Genomic DNA, 18,666 nt, shown 5'->3' on the forward strand with positions numbered 1-18,666 from the left:
GAAAAATACGATCAGCCATGATTGAATGGCAGAGCAGACTCGGTGGGCCAAATGGCCTGATTCTGCTCCAATGGCTTACGGTTTTATGGTCTATTTCACTGCGCATTGAGGTAGAACAAAAGGAAAAGAAGCCAAAGGTATACAGTTGGTAGGTTAACTGGTCTTTGTAAATTGTCCCGTGATTAAACGAGGGTGAAATCGGGGGTAGCTTGAAGGGACCAAAAGACTATATCTCAATAATTTTTAAAAATCACAGGACAACTTACAATGACCAATTAACCTACCAAGCCGTATGTCTTTGGGCAGCGGGCAGAAACCAGGGCACCCAGAGGAAACACACACAGTAGCGGGGAGAAGCGCCGTGCTAACGTGGCTGTGCGGCCCCTTATCACTACTTGGTATTTAATGTGCTAAAGAAGCAGATACATTACTATATCACACATCAGGTTTTTTAATATTTTGATAACTGTATTCAATGTAATTGGTTTCTTTTGTAATCCTGCGTATGTCTGTTTCTATATTGAAATACCTTATTCTGAGATGGGTTCATAGGCCTCACCGGACTTCCAAAGGGGCCCACGGCATAAAGAAGGTTAAGAACCCCAGCTTTACAGCACGGCCAGATGGTACCGGGGCCGCTGTCAAGGGGCCGATGGCACGATGTGTCAACACGAATGCAACGAATCCCCCCACCCCCCCCACTTCCCACCTCCCCCACTGCCCGAAAGAGCGGAGGGAGATCACTCACGCCGGGTTTGAAGGCGGGAAGGCCGAGCCCCACGCCGATGGTGGCCTTGTTGGGGTTCACCACCGAGTTGTAGTGTATGTTGCGATGGTAGCTCACACGGATGGGCTCATCCTCGGTCTGGTGGATGCCGTGGAACGTGTTGATGGGTTCTGCCGGAGGGGTGAGAGAGCAGAGGGCATCAGGTGCCGTGGGGAACACCCCTCACCCAGCCAACCCACGCACAGCAAGCTCCCGCAAACGGCCAGTGTGAACGAGGAGGAAACCCGGGAAGGTGGCGGTGGGGGCGGCTGGGTGGAAGGACCAGGCAAAGCCGTGGGCGGGCGGCCAGGGTTTCGGGTAACCGTGTGGAGGAGTCAATCGGTCAGGGCCGTGGCGGGAGGGATGACTCGAAGAGCTGCGTGGTTGACACCTGCTCCGACGCTGCAGGGACTGGGTCGGCTGGAAAGGAGGAGAGCAGAATTCATGCCGTGGAGGGGGTGAGAGGGGTCACGGCGAGGGAGTTGGAGAGAGACTATGACAACAAGGCACCTTTACGGTTCAACGCTCCTCCAGGGAAAGGAAGAGAGATGAGGGTTCATGCAAGAGTGGTAGGAGCCCTGACAACGTACAAAATCCCCACTGTAAATCCAAGTAGCTGCAGGGGAGACTGACTGAGGGTGGGTGGGGGCTTGAACAGATACAGATGCTGTTTAACTGCTGGAGGGGGCGGGGGTGTAATAGACATCGGGTGATGGGGGAAGAGGAGACGCTCAAGTCGATCAGTGAGCGGGTGGGCGGGTGGGAACAGTGGTCAGTGATAGGGGAGTGGGGAGAGGGAGACAGACAGACAGTCAGTCAGCAGTTTCCCATACTGAGACTGTCCGGCCCTGCCGCACTGCACTGGTGCCTCTCCACTAGTCGGGGTGGGGACAGGTGGAGCGATGTGACCGGTTGGGCGGATGGACGGACAGACAGCGACGGAGTGGGGGCTTCCATACCGAGATTGTCCGGCCCTGCCGCACTGTACTGGTACACCTCCACCGGCCGGTTGTACATCTCAGCCATGGCCTGCATCTCAATGTGGTTGCCGTGGCAACTGCTGATTCGTTTGCGGTTGATGTAAGTGGTGAAATCCTCAGTCACGTAGTTGGAAAAGTAGTCTGCGTTCTTCACCTGCGCCCACAGGGAAACCTGGTTACTGGCATGTCTACCCAGGTACAGTGACACACGTCCTCTTACACGTGTCCATTCAGATCAACTCGCCGCGCCAGCGCAAGGTAACAATGACGGATGACACAAAGTTTGCTGGAACTACGCGTCAAGTGGAAAGTTGCCTTAGGTTACAGTGGGACATTGACAGGATGAAAAGTTACAGATCAGTTCAACCAGTAAAGTGTGAAGAGAGTCACGTTGAAAGATCAAACTTGGAGACAGAGTAACAGGGTTGTTGGGTTCTTATATTATTTTGGACAGGATTCTAGCAGCATGGCGTTACAGAGGGAACTCGGTGTCCACGTGCACAGATCCCTCAAAGTTGCCCAAGTTGGTAGGGTGGTTAAGAGGGCCTGTGGTGAGTTGGCCCTCATTACTTGGGAGATTGAGTTCAAGAGCCACGAAGCGACATTACAAATCTATAAAACTCTGGTTAGACCACACTGAACTGTTCTGGTCACCTCATTATAGGAAGGATGTGGAAGCTTTAGAGAGGGTGCAGTGCTGATTTAGCAGGATGCTGCCTGGATTGGAGGATATGAGGATAGGTTGAGTGAGCTGGGGTTTTTCTCTTTGGAGCAAAGGAAGATGCGAGGTGACCTGATAGAGATGTACAAGATGATAAGAGGCATGGAGAGATGAGGGAGACTTTTAACCAGGGCAGAAATGGCTAATAAAAGAGGGTAAAGTTTTAAGGTGATTGAAGGAAAGTACAGGGGGAGATGTCAGAGGTAGGTTTCTTTTACACAGAAAACGGTGGGTGTGTCGACACCCTGCCAACGGTGGTGAAAGATGCAGGTACATTAGTGGCATTTCAGAAATTCTGACAGAAAAATGGTGGGTTAGGATTATGTGAGAAGGCAGGGTTAGACTGACCTTTGGAGAAGGTTAAAAGGTTGGCACAACATTGTGGGCTGCAGGGCCTGTACAGTGTAATAACAGAATGCAGAAACTAACGTTGTAATTACAGAGTAAGTGCAGCGCAGGCAGACAATGAGGTTCAAGGGTCACGATGAGGGAGATTCGGAGGTCAAGAGTCCTTCTTATCATACCTGGCGACTGTTCAACAGCCTGATAACAGTGGGTAGGAACCTGGTGGGACACACTTTTAGGCTTTAGTATCTTCTGCCCGATGGGGGAGTGGAGAAGAGGCAACGCCGGGGTGGGTGGGGTTTTGACGCTGGCCACCTTACCGAGGCAGTGGGAAGCGTAGGCAGAGTCCACGGAGGGGGTGGGGGCCGGTTTCTGGGATGTGCTCACAACCCTCTCCAGCTCCTCGTAGCCATGGGCATAGCGGTTGCCGTACGTAGTCACAATGCAGCCTGACAGGGAGGCTTCCTATGGTGCACTGATTAAAGACTGGCAAGAGCTGACGGGGGAATGCGCTGAATTTCTTTAGCATCCTGAGGAAGCGAGAGGCACTGGCGAACTTCCTTGGCTACGCGGTTGGACCATCGCAGGCAGAGGTTTGTTGGGGTCTTATATTATTTTGGCAGAGGAGAGCAGAATGATAATTTTTTTTGGGTGGGGATGATGGGGGTGTGGGGGCATAGTGTGGAGGGTGGGGAGACAGGACCCAGGGGACTGGGGTTGGGGCTGTTGGGTTCTCTCTTACCAGGTAGTCCATGCAGTGCTTCCTGACCACGTCATGCATGTCCTGGTCGCCGTACACCTGGTCCGCTGTGAGAGAGAAGGAGAGGTGAGGAGGAATCGCCCATCGCAGCTCGCTGTACCGTCCGGTCTCCCCCATCCGCACGGCCTGACTTGCCACACGTTACCGGGACACGAGGGTCTGAGTGCAAGGGCGAAGCTGGGACATCATTCCTCGGAGACAGGAGGGTGGCTTTACAGAATTATGAGGGGTAAAGACAGGGTGACACAGTCTTTTACCCCAAGGAAAGGGAATGAAAGACCAGAAGGGATTGTGTATACGATGTATGTTCATGTATGTTCACTGTACATGTATGTTCACTGTACGCACGATGAACTGTACATGTGATAAATAAATGGAATCTATCGATCTTCATTTGACATACCCGCAGATCACCCCATCAGCCTCTTTCCCTGCTGGTGAATCAAAAAAGCCCACCACACCCCATCTCGTTCTCTATAACTGACGTCCTGACAAACCTCTTCTGTACTCTCTGCAGCATAACCACGTCCACACCACCGACAGGACAGCAGGCTGTCTAGCTTATGGGTGAACCAACTCTCAGCTCGATTCTGCATTTCTGCAACACCAGGTACCTCCTTCCTCAGCACACACCTGCCAAAGATATCCTGCTCTCAAACCTCCTGAAAGTGCCCCACAAAACCGACTACCCTCATCTCTGTCTAAATGAGTGACCCCTCAGTCAAGACAGTCCAGTACCGTTCTATGTTAGGATAGGCTGAGCGAGATAGGGCTTTTCTTTTTGGAGAGGAGGCGGCTGAGAGGGTGTACAAGATGGTAAGAGGCAGAGATCGAGTGGACAGCCAGAGATTAATTCCCAGGGCGGGAATGGGTTATACAAAGGGGCATAACTGGAGGAAAGTATGAGGGAGATTATTTGTTCAGATACAGTGCAGACAAGCCCCGATTATCACAGGACGATTTACAATGACCAATTATCCTGCTAACCAGTACACCTTTGGACCGTGGGAGGAAACCAGGGCACCCCGAGAAAACCCACACGTTTCACGGGGGCTCCTTACAGACAGGAGTGAACTCTGAACTCCCGCTGCCCTGAGCTGTAATAGCGTTGTGTGGAACCCTGCGCTACCCAAGGTAGTTGGCAGAGGGAGGTTTTATTTATGCAGAGTGGTGGGTGCCGGGGGTGGTGGTAGAGGCACATTTAAGAGACTGGAGAGCTACGTGGGAGGGAAGGGTTAGATTGATCTTGGAGGAAGTTAAAGGGCTAGCACGACTTTGTGGGCTGAAGGACCTGCACGGTACTGTGTTCCATCCAGTTTCAATCAAGCCACAACTCCAAACACAAGCCCAGCCGGATCGAAGTTTGAACCGAACACTGAACAGGTCAAAGGGTAGAGGCCATACTCAGTGCTCCTCCAGGTCTGGGGGTTCAGCTCAGGGTTAACAACCTTGACAGGTCAAACAACACTGCAATGTAAACAGCAATGAAGAATCCTTCGATACAGACAGACACGGAGGACCTTCTTTGCTGCCCATAACTCCAGCGGTGTAATGGGCAGAAAGTACTGAACTGAAAAAGGGCAAGTCCCTGTGCTGTTTGAGGAGAAGGCAGGTGTGGGAGAAGGCAGGGACTGGGGAACTGACTGGGAGGAGGTAGGTGTGGGAGAATACAGGACTGGGGAACTGATTGGGAGGAGGTAGGTGTGGGAGAAGGCAGGGACTGGGGAACTGATTGGGAGGAGGTAGGTGTGGGAGAAGGCAGGGACTGGGGAACTGACTGGGAGGAGGTAGGTGTGGGAGAATACAGGACTGGGGAACTGACTGGGAGGAGGTAGGTGTGGAAGAAGGCAGGGACTGGGGAACTGACTGGGAGGAGGTAGGTGTGGGAGAATACAGGACTGGGGAACTGACTGGGAGGAGGTAGGTGTGGGAGAATACAGGACTGGGGAACTGACTGAGAGGAGGTAGGTGTGGGAGAATACAGGACTGGGGAACTGATTGGGAGGAGGTAGGTGTGGGAGAATACAGGACTGGGGAACTGACTGGGAGGAGGTAGGTGTGGGAGAAGGCAGGGACTGGGGAACTGACTGGGAGGAGGTAGGTGTGGGAGAATACAGGACTGGGGAACTGACTGGGAGGAGGTAGGTGTGGGAGAATACAGGACTAGGGGACTGGTTGGGAGGAGGTAGGTGTGGGAGAAGGCAGGGACTGGGGAACTGATTGGGAGGAGGTAGGTGTGGGAGAATACAGGACTGGGGAACTGACTGGGAGGAGGTAGGTGTGGGAGAAGGCAGGGACTGGGGAACTGATTGGGAGGAGGTAGGTGTGGGAGAAGGCAGGGACTGGGGAACTGATTGGGAGGAGGTAGGTGTGGGAGAATACAGGACTGGGGAACTGACTGGGAGGAGGTAGGTGTGGGAGAAGGCAGGGACTGGGGAACTGACTGGGAGGAGGTAGGTGTGGGAGAAGGCAGGGACTGGGGAACTGACTGAGAGGAGGTAGGTGTGGGAGAATACAGGACTGGGGAACTGACTGGGAGGAGGTAGGTGTGGGAGAATACAGGACTAGGGAACTGATTGGGAGGAGGTAGGTGTGGGAGAAGGCAGGGACTGGGGAACTGATTGGGAGGAGGTAGGTGTGGGAGAATACAGGACTGGGGAACTGACTGGGAGGAGGTAGGTGTGGGAGAAGGCAGGGACTGGGGAACTGATTGGGAGGAGGTAGGTGTGGGAGAAGGCAGGGACTGGGGAACTGATTGGGAGGAGGTAGGTGTGGGAGAATACAGGACTGGGGAACTGACTGGGAGGAGGTAGGTGTGGGAGAAGGCAGGGACTGGGGAACTGACTGGGAGGAGGTAGGTGTGGGAGAAGGCAGGGACTGGGGAACTGACTGAGAGGAGGTAGGTGTGGGAGAATACAGGACTGGGGAACTGACTGGGAGGAGGTAGGTGTGGGAGAATACAGGACTAGGGAACTGATTGGGAGGAGGTAGGTGTGGGAGAAGGCAGGGACTGGGGAACTGATTGGGAGGAGGTAGGTGTGGGAGAATACAGGACTGGGGAACTGACTGGGAGGAGGTAGGTGTGGGAGAATACAGGACTGGGGAACTGATTGGGAGGAGGTAGGTTTGGGAGAAGGCAGGGACTGGGGAACTGATTGGGAAGACGTAGGTACGGGAGACAGATTGGGTGGAAAACAGCCTCCAAGGGCCTCTTGCTGTTTTCTGCTTCCAACTACTGCAGTTTATCTCAATCCCTGGGGCCGTGCTGGTTACCCGATGCTCCCAGTAGTATCGAGTCAGCTCCCCCTGTGAGTTTGATTTATTTGGAGATACAGTGCAGACAGGCCCTTCAGGTCCAATGAGCTGCACCGCCCAACAACCCACATTTTTAGCCCTAGGCTAATCGTGGGGCAGTTTACAATGAGCAAATAACCTTCCAACCGGTGCATCTTTGAACTGTGGGAGGAAAGCCACATTGTCACACAGAGAAGGTACAAGTCCTTAGAGAAGGCACCACAGTAGGGGTCATGGTGGCCCGAGTGATTTGACACTGTGGAATGGAGGAAAATCCTCATTCCTTGTTGGAATGTGGTGAGGATCACAGTGGCCCGACGGGGGAAGCAGGAGAATAGTGACTGGGGTGGGCACCTCCGGGTGGCCTTGGCCACCTTTCCCAACGGCACCATTCCTGCACCCTGCACCCGTACACAACTTTGTCAGTCTGGTACACACTGGTCGGGGACAACCATGGATATTGTGTCCTAGCTGTCTATATGATACGCAAGTCAGGGCACATGATATGCAGCTCATACAGCAGGCCCCCCCCGCAGCTGATGAATCCAAGGGAATGGCGGAGACCGACACAGTTTGGCACCAGCGGAGTGTCAGTTGTCAATCAGCATTCAACTCCGTAGGGACTACAGCTCCGGATTTTTCCCCTTGACGAATCCTTTCCCAGTATGCACTGATGTAAGGCAGTGGAGTTTTGAGATCAGTTTTCCTTCTCCTAGATGAGCTGCTAAACATGGCTGATGCATCCCATCTGCCCAAAGTGACTGGTTTTAAGGTGCCTTTGACCCTTCTGTCAGTAGAAATGGTTCAGACAGGCTCAGTAGCTAAGACACACCTGAAGGCCAGGTGCTGGACCTGGTTATCAGAGGCTATTTGAGACACACGCCACTGGAGCATTTAATAGCTAACGGGAGCTTGTCCCACCCCCGGCTTGAGGTAATGTTGCAGCTCCATAAAACTCTGGTTAGATCACACTTGGAATATTGTGTTCAGTTCTGATCACCAAGAAGGATGTATTTCGTTGTACGAAATATCCCCGGAATGGACAGGTCATGGCTGGGGGAGCCTGAGGAATGGGCAGAAGATACAGAGACGTAGACTTTAGAGCAGGGGTTCCTGGCATGGTTTTAGACCACAGACCCCTACCATGAACCGAGGGGTCTGTGGACCCCAGGTTAGGACCCTTGTTCTTGGGGAGGAAGGGTAGGCAGTCAGACATGAGCTCAGAATCATCAGGTTTAGTATCACTGACATAGAGCACAGCACAGTACAGAAGCTTTAGGGAGGGTGCGGAGGAGATTTACCAGGATGCTACCTGGATTAGAGAGATTGCCTTATGAGGAAAGGTTGAGCGATCAAGGCCTTGTCTCTTTGGAGCAAAGGAGGACGAGAAGCGACTTGACAGAGGTGTACGAGATGATGAGATAGTCACAGACCTTTCTCCCTGGGTGGCAATTAACTAATACAAGGGGGCATAATTTTAAGGCGATTGGAAGCAAGTATTTGGGCTGTGTGTCAGAGATAAGATTTTTTTTTACTTAGAGTGGTCGGTACCTGGAATGCACTGCTAGGGTTGGTGGTAGAGGCAGATATATTAGGGACGTTTAAGAGACTCTTATACAGACAGATGGATGATAGTAAAATAGAAGGCTATGTGTGAGTAAGTGTTAGATTGATCTAAGATTAGATAACAATGTCAGTAACAACATAGTGGGCCGAAGGGTCTGTACTGTGCTGTGCTCTATGTCAGTGATACTAAACCTGATGATTCTGAGCTCATGTCTGACTGCCTACCCTTCCTCCCCAAGAACAGGGGTCCTAACCTGGGGTCCACAGACCCCTCGGTTCATGGTAGGGGTCTGTGGTCTAAAACCATGCCAGGAATCCCTGCTCTAGAGTCTACGTCACTGTATCTTCTGCCCATTCCTCAGGCTCCCCCAGCCATGACCTGTCCATTCCGGGGATATTTCGTTGTTTGGGATGCTGTCCTGGCAAGAGGGAGAGGCTACCTTCCCTCTATCCTTGCTCCCTTTAGGAGCGGTTAGCGTAACTCCATTTCAGCACCAGCAGCCCAGGTTTAATCCCGCTGCTGTCTGTGAGGAGTTTGCGCACTCTCGCCATGACCGTGTGGGTTTCCTCCCGCAGTCCAAAGGCAGATTCAAGATCAGGTCAGGTTTACCGCGTTGTTGCTGACGTAAATGTCACAAATTTGTTGCTTTTGTGGCAGCAGTATAGTGCAAGATGCAAGTTTGTAATAAACATGAATATAGTCATCATCATGTGCTGTGTTGCATAACACGGGCAATTGTGGCCTGTCCATGACTGTGATAGTTCTTGGCAAATCTTCCTACAGAAGTGGTTTACCGTTGCCTTCTCCTCCCAGTGTCTTTACAAGACGGGTGGCCCCAGCCATGATCAATACTCTTCAGAGATCGTCTGCCTGACATCAGTGGTGTATAACCAGGACTTGTGATGTGCACCAGCTGCTCCCATGGCTTCATGCGACCCTGCTCGGGGGGCAAAGCAGGTGCTACACCTGCCCCAGGCCAGCGGAGGAAGGGGTGCTTTACATTGGGCATCTTCATTCAGGCCGCCCAGGACATGGAAACGAACACAGGGCTGTTGTTTTGGGCTGAGGCCCTTCGGCAGGACTGGACAGGACATCAGAAGAGAAAGGTAGGGCTAGGGGAAGGATAGCTAAAAGGTGAAGCCAAGCGGGTAGGAAAGGTAAAGTACTGGAGAAGAAGGAATCAAGGTCTTTCGTCGAGCACCTCCACTCCATCCACCAAAAGTGGAACTTCCCTGTGGCCAACTATTTTAATTCCTACCCTCATTCCAACATGCCAGTCCATGGCCTCTCGTGCCACCCTCAGGGTGGACGAGCAACATCTTATATTCCATCTCAGTAGCCTCCAACCTGACGGCATGAACATCGGTTTCAGTTAAAAAATTCCCTCCCCCTCCCTCTATTCCTCACTCTGACCTCTTGCCTCTTCTCCTCACCTGCCGATCACCTCCCCCGGTTCCCTTTCTCCTACGGTCCACTCCCCTCACCTACCAGCGACACAGGCCAGCGGCAACCACTCAGCTATCCGATTGGCCGAGCCTAGCGGCCAGCATGCCAGCCAACCAATTGGAACGAGTCGGACCAATATAAACACCAGCACACGGCAGAAACAACGCTCAACAACACACTAATCATGTCACCTCGACCTAAACTCCAGGCTCGCCGAACAATCTTGACAGGGGATCTCACTGAACCCTCCAAGAGGATGTCTCCGTCACCGCAAGAGTCTGGAATCTGAGGGTCTTCGGCACAGAGGGTCTATGGCTCAGAAGCGAAGCGGGGAGAGGAGTTTAGCACTGACAAGGGTAAAAAATCTTGGTACATATTGGCGCCAACGACATAGGTAGGAAAAGCAGTGAGGTCTTGGGAGAGATTTTAGGAGATTAGGTAGAAGGCCGAGAAGCAGGGCCCCAAGTGCAGTGTGATTTGAGTTGCTACCTGCGAGTGTAAGGACAGGGCGATCTGGCAGATGAACGTGTTGCTCAGAAGTTGGTGCGGGGGCAGGGTTTCAGGTTTCACCTCTGGAGGAGGTACTACGTGTACAAAAAGGGCAGGCCTGAGGGAGAATATAATTGCTGGAGCTGTTGGGGAGGGTTTAAACTAGTTTGGCAGGGGGATGGCAAACAAGGGTGATAGGGTGGAGGTTTGGACAATCATGTGACAGTGAGGACTGACAGAGCAAAATTGTCAGTGGGATGGGTTGAAATTTGTTTACGCAAGTATCTGGAGCAAAATCTTAACAGCAAAAAGGCGGAGCTGAGTGATGATGGCGCTAAACGGCAACTCCTTTGCTTTTATTTTTGGAAACAACTCTATTTCTCTCTTTGATCTCTTTTTCCCTTTCAAGCTTCTTTTGAAGATTACACTCTGACTTTGGCTGGAATGGGACCCCGCTCTCAGGGCCTCACGACCGGCCGCATTTCGACATGCCAAGGACGAGGCCTAGAAGACTAGCGCGCCTTCAGGATGCCAGATTTTGGCAGCTCTGGAGGCGGGCTGGTGCTGTCACCGCCAGGGGTGAGCAAGCAAGATCGGGTTTGCTGTTGGCTGTGCGCCCAGAGGCACAGACTTCAACACCAACCAGCGAGTTGTTTTGTTGTCTCCCCTCTCGCCGTGAAACGGCGACCCCTCTTTTTCCCTGACGAGGGAGAGAAAGCCTGATTACCAGGTGAAGGAGTAGTCTTTGGGTACTGCGTCTTTGCTGATGTTTTGCTGCACCCTTGAGGGCTCGGTGGAGGGTGCTGATGATTTTTTGCTTCTGGTTCTAATGTTTTGTGGTTCATTCTTTGGGGCACTGCTCTATTTTTGTGGATGTTTGTGAAGAAAAAGAATTTCAGGACGTATATGGCATACACTTCTTTGACATTAAAAGTACTTTTGAAACCTATAGCACAGATCAGGACATAGAATTACAATATGGCCCATTACAGAGACTTGTACACAGATTCCTCAAAGTTGTCACTCAAATTGATAGGGTGATTAAGAGAGCAATTGGTGTGTTGACACTTATTAGTCAGGGATTGAGTTCAAGAGCCGCGAGGTAATGTTACAGCTCTATAAAACTGGTTAGACCACACGTGGACTATTGCGTTCATTTCTGGGCATCTCATTATAGGAAGAATGTGAAAGAGGGTGCAGAGGAGATTTACTAGTGTGTCCCCTCACGATAGGTCATGATCTCCGGCTTTTCTCTTTGGAGTGACAGAGGATACGAGGCCATTTGATAGAGGTGTACAAGATGATAAAAGGCATAGATTGAGTGGACAGACAGAAATTTTTGTCAGAGCAGAAATGGCTGACATGAGGAGTATAACTTTTAAGGTGATTAGAGGAAAATGTCAGAGGTAAGATTTTTACACAGCGAGTGTAATGCCCTGACAGGTGTGGAGATAGAGGCAGATATACTAGGGACATTTTTTAAGAGACTTTTAGATAAACAGAGGGCTCGGGGGGGAGCAGGGTTAGATTGATCTTCTCAAAGGCTAAAAAGTTAGCACAGCATCCTGCACTCCGCCATAATTCTACATGACTCAGCTCTTGGGGATGTGTGGGCTGACACAGCGAGGGTGGGGCACTCCACCTGGGTAGGCCCATAGCCCTGTGGCAGCCAAATCAGCAGCCTGCATGACGCCGAGTCAAAGCTCGTTCAAGGGTGGGGCGATATCTGGCCCCGCTGAGCGATTCAGGGAGAATGCAGCTCCGTGTAGGAGGTTGTGTCCTGGGAGGGTGGGTATATCTGGCCCTCCAAGCGATTCAGGGAGAATGCAGCTCGGTGTAGAACACTGCATTGAGGAATTGGGGGTGAGAGATATCTGGCCCCTCTGAGTGATTCCAGGAGAGGGTCGTTGCATCAGGAGAGATCAGAGTAGCCCATCCATATGAGACGTCGATGCAGCCTGTCAGAATGCTCTCCATGGTATAACTGAGAAGTTTTTGAGTCTATTTGTTGACATGCAAAATCTCTTCAAATTCCTAATAAAGTATAGCCGCTGTCTTGCCTTCTTTATAACTATATCGATATGTTGGGACCAGGTTAGATCCTCAGAGATCTTGACACCGAGGAACTTGAAGCTGCTCACTCTCTCCACTTCTGATCCCTCTACGAGGATTGGTATGTGAAAGGGAAGAGGCCAGGCTCCCTTCCCACACTCGCTGACTGGCAGAGTGGGGAAACACTGCCCCACAGTGGCCATCATCCCTCAGTGCAACAATAATCCAGGAAACCCACACCCTCTCGGCACACAACCTTGCACCTCCCAGTCCTACTCCCGTGTCTCTCACCGTCGGCTCCACGGGAACCACTGCCGAGCGTGAATGGAATTATCGGCAAACTTCAGCCGCACCAGCAGGACAGCAGCTTCCCAACAGAGATCTAATGATCCATCACCTAGGTCATGCCTTGTCCTCTTTGCTACCATCAAGGAGGAGCTGCAGGAGCCTGAAGATTTACACCCAATGATTCAGGAACAGGTTCATCCCCTCTGCCATCTGATTTCCTAATGATCCATGAACACCACCCCTCATCTGCCCCTTTGAAATTTAAGTAATTTTTTAATGTCTTGCACAGCAGTGCTGCCACCATCCACAATATACTGTCCTGTTAAATGCCTTCGGCGGTGCCTAAAGCTTTCGCATGGTACTGTATCGGCAGCGTGGAGCAGAGACAGAGTTGGTAAACATCACGGGAGGGATGTGGGACAGGTGGCAGACAGAGGAGTGCCAGGGTCAGTGGGACGGGGTACAGGTGAGAGTGGATGTAAACATACCCAGCCCTGAGGCACCAGGCAAGGTCATTTGATTCCAAACAATTGGTTTATTTGCTCCCTTCCCCTTTTTACAACCATGATTCCACTCTCCCTGACCCCTTCCCACTCTCAGTCCACAACAGAGGCTCATCATCACTCACAGATGTCATGAAATTTGGGGGGTTTTGGCAGCGTCACAGTGCAATACATAAAATTACGACAGTACTGAGTAAAAGGCTTCGGTACCCGAGCTATATATAGGTCGCAATAAACCTGAGTCTTTAAGTCGTGTGAGAGATGTGCCACACTGTACAGAGACAAGACCAGAACACACTACGCACAGGAGGAACTTGGCATCTGTGGAGGGGAATAAATAGCTGAGATCAGAGTCCCGGCCTGAAATGGCAACTGTTCATTCCCCTCCCCGGATGCTTGCTGACCCACCGAGCTCCTCCAGCATTCTGTGTGCATTGCCCTGGATTTCCAGCATCTGCAATCTCCTATTTAAAGGTGCAAGGAAAGGCTCTTTTTTCAGTGTGCAGGACAAGATTTACTTTTCACAGGGTGCTGGGTGCCAGGGTGGAGGAGGAAACATATGCGTACAAAAGGACACAAAAAGGTTACTTTGGCATAAGACCATAAGAAACAGGAGCCAATCGGGTCGTTCAGTCTAATTTGGAGCAATATATTGAGTTTTGGTCACCTACCTACAGGAAAGCTGTAAATAAGGCTGAAAGAGTTACAGAGAAGATTTACAAGGATATTGTCAGGAATGGAGAATCTCACCTGGTCCCTCAACACCAGCTCCATAGCAAAGAAAGCCCAGCAGTGTCTCTACTTTCTGCGAAGGCTGGGGAAAGTCCATCTCCCACCACCCCCCATCCTCATCACATTCTACAGGGGTTGTATTGAGAGCATCCTGAGCAACTGCATCACCGCCTGGTTCGGAAATTGCACCACCTTGGATCACAAGACCCTGCAGCGGACAGTGAGGTCAGCTGAGAAGATCATCGGGGTCTCTCTTCCCGCCATCACGGACATTTACACTACACGCTGCATCCGCAAAGCAAACAGCATTATGAAGGACCCCATGCACCCCTCATACAAACTCTTCTCCCTCCTGCCATCTGGGAAAAGGATCCGAAGCATTCGGGCTCTTACGACCAGACTACGTAACAGTTTCTTCCCCCAAGCTATCAGACTCCTCAATAACCGAAGCCTGGACTGACACCTTGCCCTACTGTCCTGTTTATTATTTATTGTAATGCCTGAACTGTTTTTGTGCACTTTATGCAGTCCAGTGTAGGTCTGTAGTCTAGTATAGCTTTCTCTGTTTTTTTTATTACGTAGTTCAGTCTAGTTTTTGTACTGTGTCATGTAACACCATGGTCCTGAGAATCGTTGTCTCATTTTTACTATGCACTGTACCAGCAGTTATGGTCGAAATAACAATAAAAGTTGACTTGACTTTACTTGACTTGGAGGACCAAGGAAAGATTGAATAGTTAGGACTTTATTCCTTGGACATATTAACTTGAGGGGAGATTTGATGGCAGTATAAAGATGTGGGGTATAGATAGGGCAAATGCAAGCAGGCTTTTTCCATTGAACTTGGGTGGCACTACAACTAGAGGGCATGGGTTAAGGGTGAAAGGTGAAAAGCTCAAGGGGAAACTTCTTCCCCAGAGGGTTGTGAGATGTATGGAATGATCTTCCAGCACGACTGGTGTATGTGGGCTTGATTTCAATGTTTAAGAGAAGTTTGAATGGTCGGGGCATAGTCACGGTGCAGGTCGATAGGAATAGGCTGTTTAAAGGGGAACACGAGGGTCAACTTCTTCACTCAGAGTGGTGAGAGTGCGGAACAAGGGGCCGGCTTGGATGGCAGATGCAAGCTCGATTTCAACACTTAAGAGAAGTACGTGGTAGGGAGGGCTATGGTCCCGGTGCAGGTCAACGAGATTAGGCAGTTTAAATGTTTCGGCATTGACAAGATGGGCCAAAGGGCCTGTTTCTGTGCTATACCTTCCTGTGACTATTCAGCCCATCGAGTCTGCTCCGCCATTTTGTCATGACTGATGTACTATCCCTGGAAACCCCATTCTCCTGCCTTCTCCCCGTAACCTTTGACTATTCAAGAATCTATCAACCTCCACTTTAAACTGTACCCACGCTCAGCACCGACACTATGGAACTTCCGCCATTCTCTGTGCGCCGTTCGAAGGCAGTTTCACCAAAGCCAAAGCTCTGGTCAAACCATTATTGAGCAGTTTTAGGCCGCATATCTGGGAAAGGATGTGCGAGCTTCGGAGAGGGTCCAGAAGAATGATCCCAGGAGTGAAAGGGTTAATGTATGGGGAGCTCCAGGTCTGTACTCGCTGGAATTTAGTAGTATTGTGAGGGGGGGGGGGGGGGGGGATGAAAGAGGGAATTTCATTGAAACCTATCAAATATTGAAAGAGCGGATGTGGAGAGGATGTTTCCTATGACGGGGGATTCTGAGTACATTGCCTCAGAATAGAGGGAACAGAGATGAGGAGGCATTTCTTTTGCCAGAAGGTGGTGAATCTGTGGAATTCATTGCCACAGGCGGCTGTGGAGGACGAGACATTGGGTATATTTAAAGCGGGGGTTGACAGGTTCCTGATTAGTAAGCAGGTCGCAGGGAGAATGGGGTTGAGAAGGGTAATAAATCAGCCATGATGATTCGAGTGGTCGAGTGGCCGAATTCTGCTCCCATGTCCTACGGTGCATAAACAGGCTGGTCAGAGCAGGGTCACATGGAAAGGTTGGAGAGGACAGACAACAAAGAGAGAACTGGAACGAAAGACAGAACACAAGGGGTTTGGAAAAGGGTGGGTGTGGAGAGGATGTTCTGTTGGGCTTTAGGATAGCTTGGGGGTGACACTGCTTAAAGACAGGAGTCACACCAGTGAGGGGGAACCAACTTCCCCAGCAGCCACTGGAAGCGGACGGAGTGTGTATGCTCTCAGAGACAGGATCGTAGTGAGCATGGCAGTGGATTGTTACTGGGGTGGGGGGTTTACAATCACATTTGGCACACCTTTATTGAACCACAGAACAGGCTGGAGGGGCCGTGTGGCCTTCTCCTGTCCCTAATTTACAGGCCAATTCTCCCCAGTTCTGGACTTTCCCCTTCCTATGTCCTGAGTTTAACCAGCTCCTCCTTCGCCCTGTCTTTCAAGTTGCCCTGAAGCTCACCACCTCTGCATTAGGCAGGGAGATTCCTCCTGAATTCTCCATTTGACTCTGTAGGACAACATTAAACTGACAGCCTGAGGCCTCCCACACCCGCAAATACCTGGACACCCGCCCCCTCTAACAAACACTGCACAGCGAGGGACAGGCATCCAGCACCGAGCACCTTCACCCACCCCCTCTAACAAACACTGCACAGTGAGGAGTCCGAATCCCACCAGCACCCTCACCCACCCCCTCTAACAAACACTGCACAGTGAGGAGTCCGAATCCCACCAGCACCCTCACCCACCCCCTCTAACAAACACTGCACAGTGAGGAGTCCGAATCCCACCAGCACCCTCACCCACCCCCTCTAACAAACACTGCACAGCGAGGGACAGGCATCCAGCACCGAGCACCCTCACCCACCCCCTCTAACAAACACTGCACAGTGAGGAGTCCGAATCCCACCGAGCACCCTCACCCACCCCCTCTAACAAACACTGCACAGTGAGGAGTCCGAATCCCACCAGCACCCTCACCCACCCCCTCTAACAAACACTGCACAGTGAGGAGTCCGAATCCCACCAGCACCCTCACCCACCCACCAACGATTCAGGGACAGGCATCCAGCACCGAGCACCCTCACCCACCCCCAACGATTCAGGGACAGGCATCATTGAGTGATCTGATTGTACGCTAACAGGTGTCACACTGCAGAGCAGAGGAAGTCACTGACACCCCCTGACAGTGGAAAGGACTGTCCAGGACGTAGCCCAGAGTGGAGAGACCGCTCGTCCTAAGCCTATTGTCAGAGCTGTTCCAACACTGCACCAGTGGTCACAGCAGAACCGACACAACAGGGTTCGATCACACACCAGGCTGGATCCGGAGGTGAAGGGGGAAGACATCACGTCACTTGCTGGAATTCAGAAGAATGTGAGTGGATCAAAATGAATCAATAAATTATGAAAGGGATGGATAAGCTAGAGGCAGGAAAGTTGTTTCCACTGGTGAGCAAGGCTAACTTTTAATATCACTGACAGAGTGTGGATCAGGCCCTTCTGGCCCTTCAAGCTGTGCCGCCCAGCATTCCCCGATTCAACCCGAGCCTAACCACAGAACAATTTACAATTAACCTACCAACCGGTCTGTCTTTGGACAGTGGGAGGAAACCGGAGCACCCGCAGGAAACCCATGTGGTCACGGGGAGAACGACCAACTCCAACTGCCACACGTGGCTAAGTTACTAAGTCTGGTGGAAATTGTCTCGACTGACAGGAGAAGGGGCAAAGGCGGGTTACTGGCAACTTAAAACCAGTCACTTCGGGCAGATGGGGCTCATCAAGGAAAACCAATCTCAAACCTCCGCTGCCTTACGGCTATACCCAACCATGGGGAAGGCTTCAGGCGTAAACCCCTGAGGAGAAACCCAGAGCTGCAGTCCTTTGTAGAGTTCAACGCTGACTGGCAACTCCTGCGACGCCTCTGGTGCCAAACTGTCTCGGTCTCTGCCGTTCCTCTGGATTCATCAGCTGCGCAGAGAGGGGGAGCCTCTCCACATCGTACTGTCCAGGCCTGCGGATCACGCAGACAGCTGGGAGACATCGACCTTGACCAATGGAGGGGTCCCAAGTGAAGCTGTGGAATTCTCTGCCCAGAGGTGACCTCTTTAAATAGATTTACAACACAGTTTGATAGATGACTGCACGGCAGGGGAATTCAGGGTCCTGGGGAAAACGTGGGTCGGTGGAACAGTCAGTCACGATCGATGGGTCAGTTGGTTGGTTCCTGCTTCTCTGTCTCATAGGAGCTGCCCTGAGAACTGACAGAGACCCCAGGGGTTTCAGGACCTTCATCAGTGATATGGTGACGTGGAGCAGATCCCCCTCCGACCCCACTGGGCATTCGCAGAACTCATGGAGGGTCCCTCACATTGACCCTGCTGGTGCTAGCGGAGGTTAGGCAGGGGATTCTCCACAGTGGTGAGGATGCACACCAGGTGCCGAGACGGGGAGGCGGGAGCTCGGGTCGATCCTGGGCTGGCTGCAGCCTGCCACAGCTCCTGGGGGACACAAAGCCCAACCTCCCCTCAGCCGAGGGGAGGGGAAACGAGTGGCTTGGAGTGGGACAAACAAACCAGGGACTGATGTACAGGATGGGGTAAAAGCCACAAAGGGTTGTGAAATCAGCCAGCTCCATCACCGGCAACAGCAAGTACATCTTCAAACGGAGACGACCCAAGAAAGCGGCACTCATCACCAAGAACGTTCAACACTCATACACGCCC

The 18,666-nt window shown here is 51.7% G+C and overlaps 1 protein-coding gene across 3 annotated transcripts in view; it reads right to left on the bottom strand.

Annotated features, from left to right (window-relative positions):
• The window catches only part of otud5a (OTU deubiquitinase 5a), a 59,081-nt gene that overhangs the window by 11,312 nt on the left and 29,103 nt on the right, over nt 1–18,666 (bottom strand). For all 3 annotated transcript variants that reach the window (XM_073028622.1, XM_073028621.1, XM_073028620.1), the window contains exons 3-5: nt 3,555–3,619; nt 1,726–1,900; nt 749–897 (exon numbers count right to left, since the gene is read on the bottom strand). In XM_073028622.1, the coding sequence (XP_072884723.1) occupies nt 749–897; nt 1,726–1,900; nt 3,555–3,619 (389 nt within the window). The remainder of the gene's footprint in view (nt 1–748; nt 898–1,725; nt 1,901–3,554; nt 3,620–18,666) is intronic.

Source organism: Hemitrygon akajei, chromosome 24 (assembly GCF_048418815.1).
Source record: "Hemitrygon akajei chromosome 24, sHemAka1.3, whole genome shotgun sequence".
NCBI classification, from domain to species: Eukaryota; Metazoa; Chordata; class Chondrichthyes; order Myliobatiformes; family Dasyatidae; genus Hemitrygon; species Hemitrygon akajei.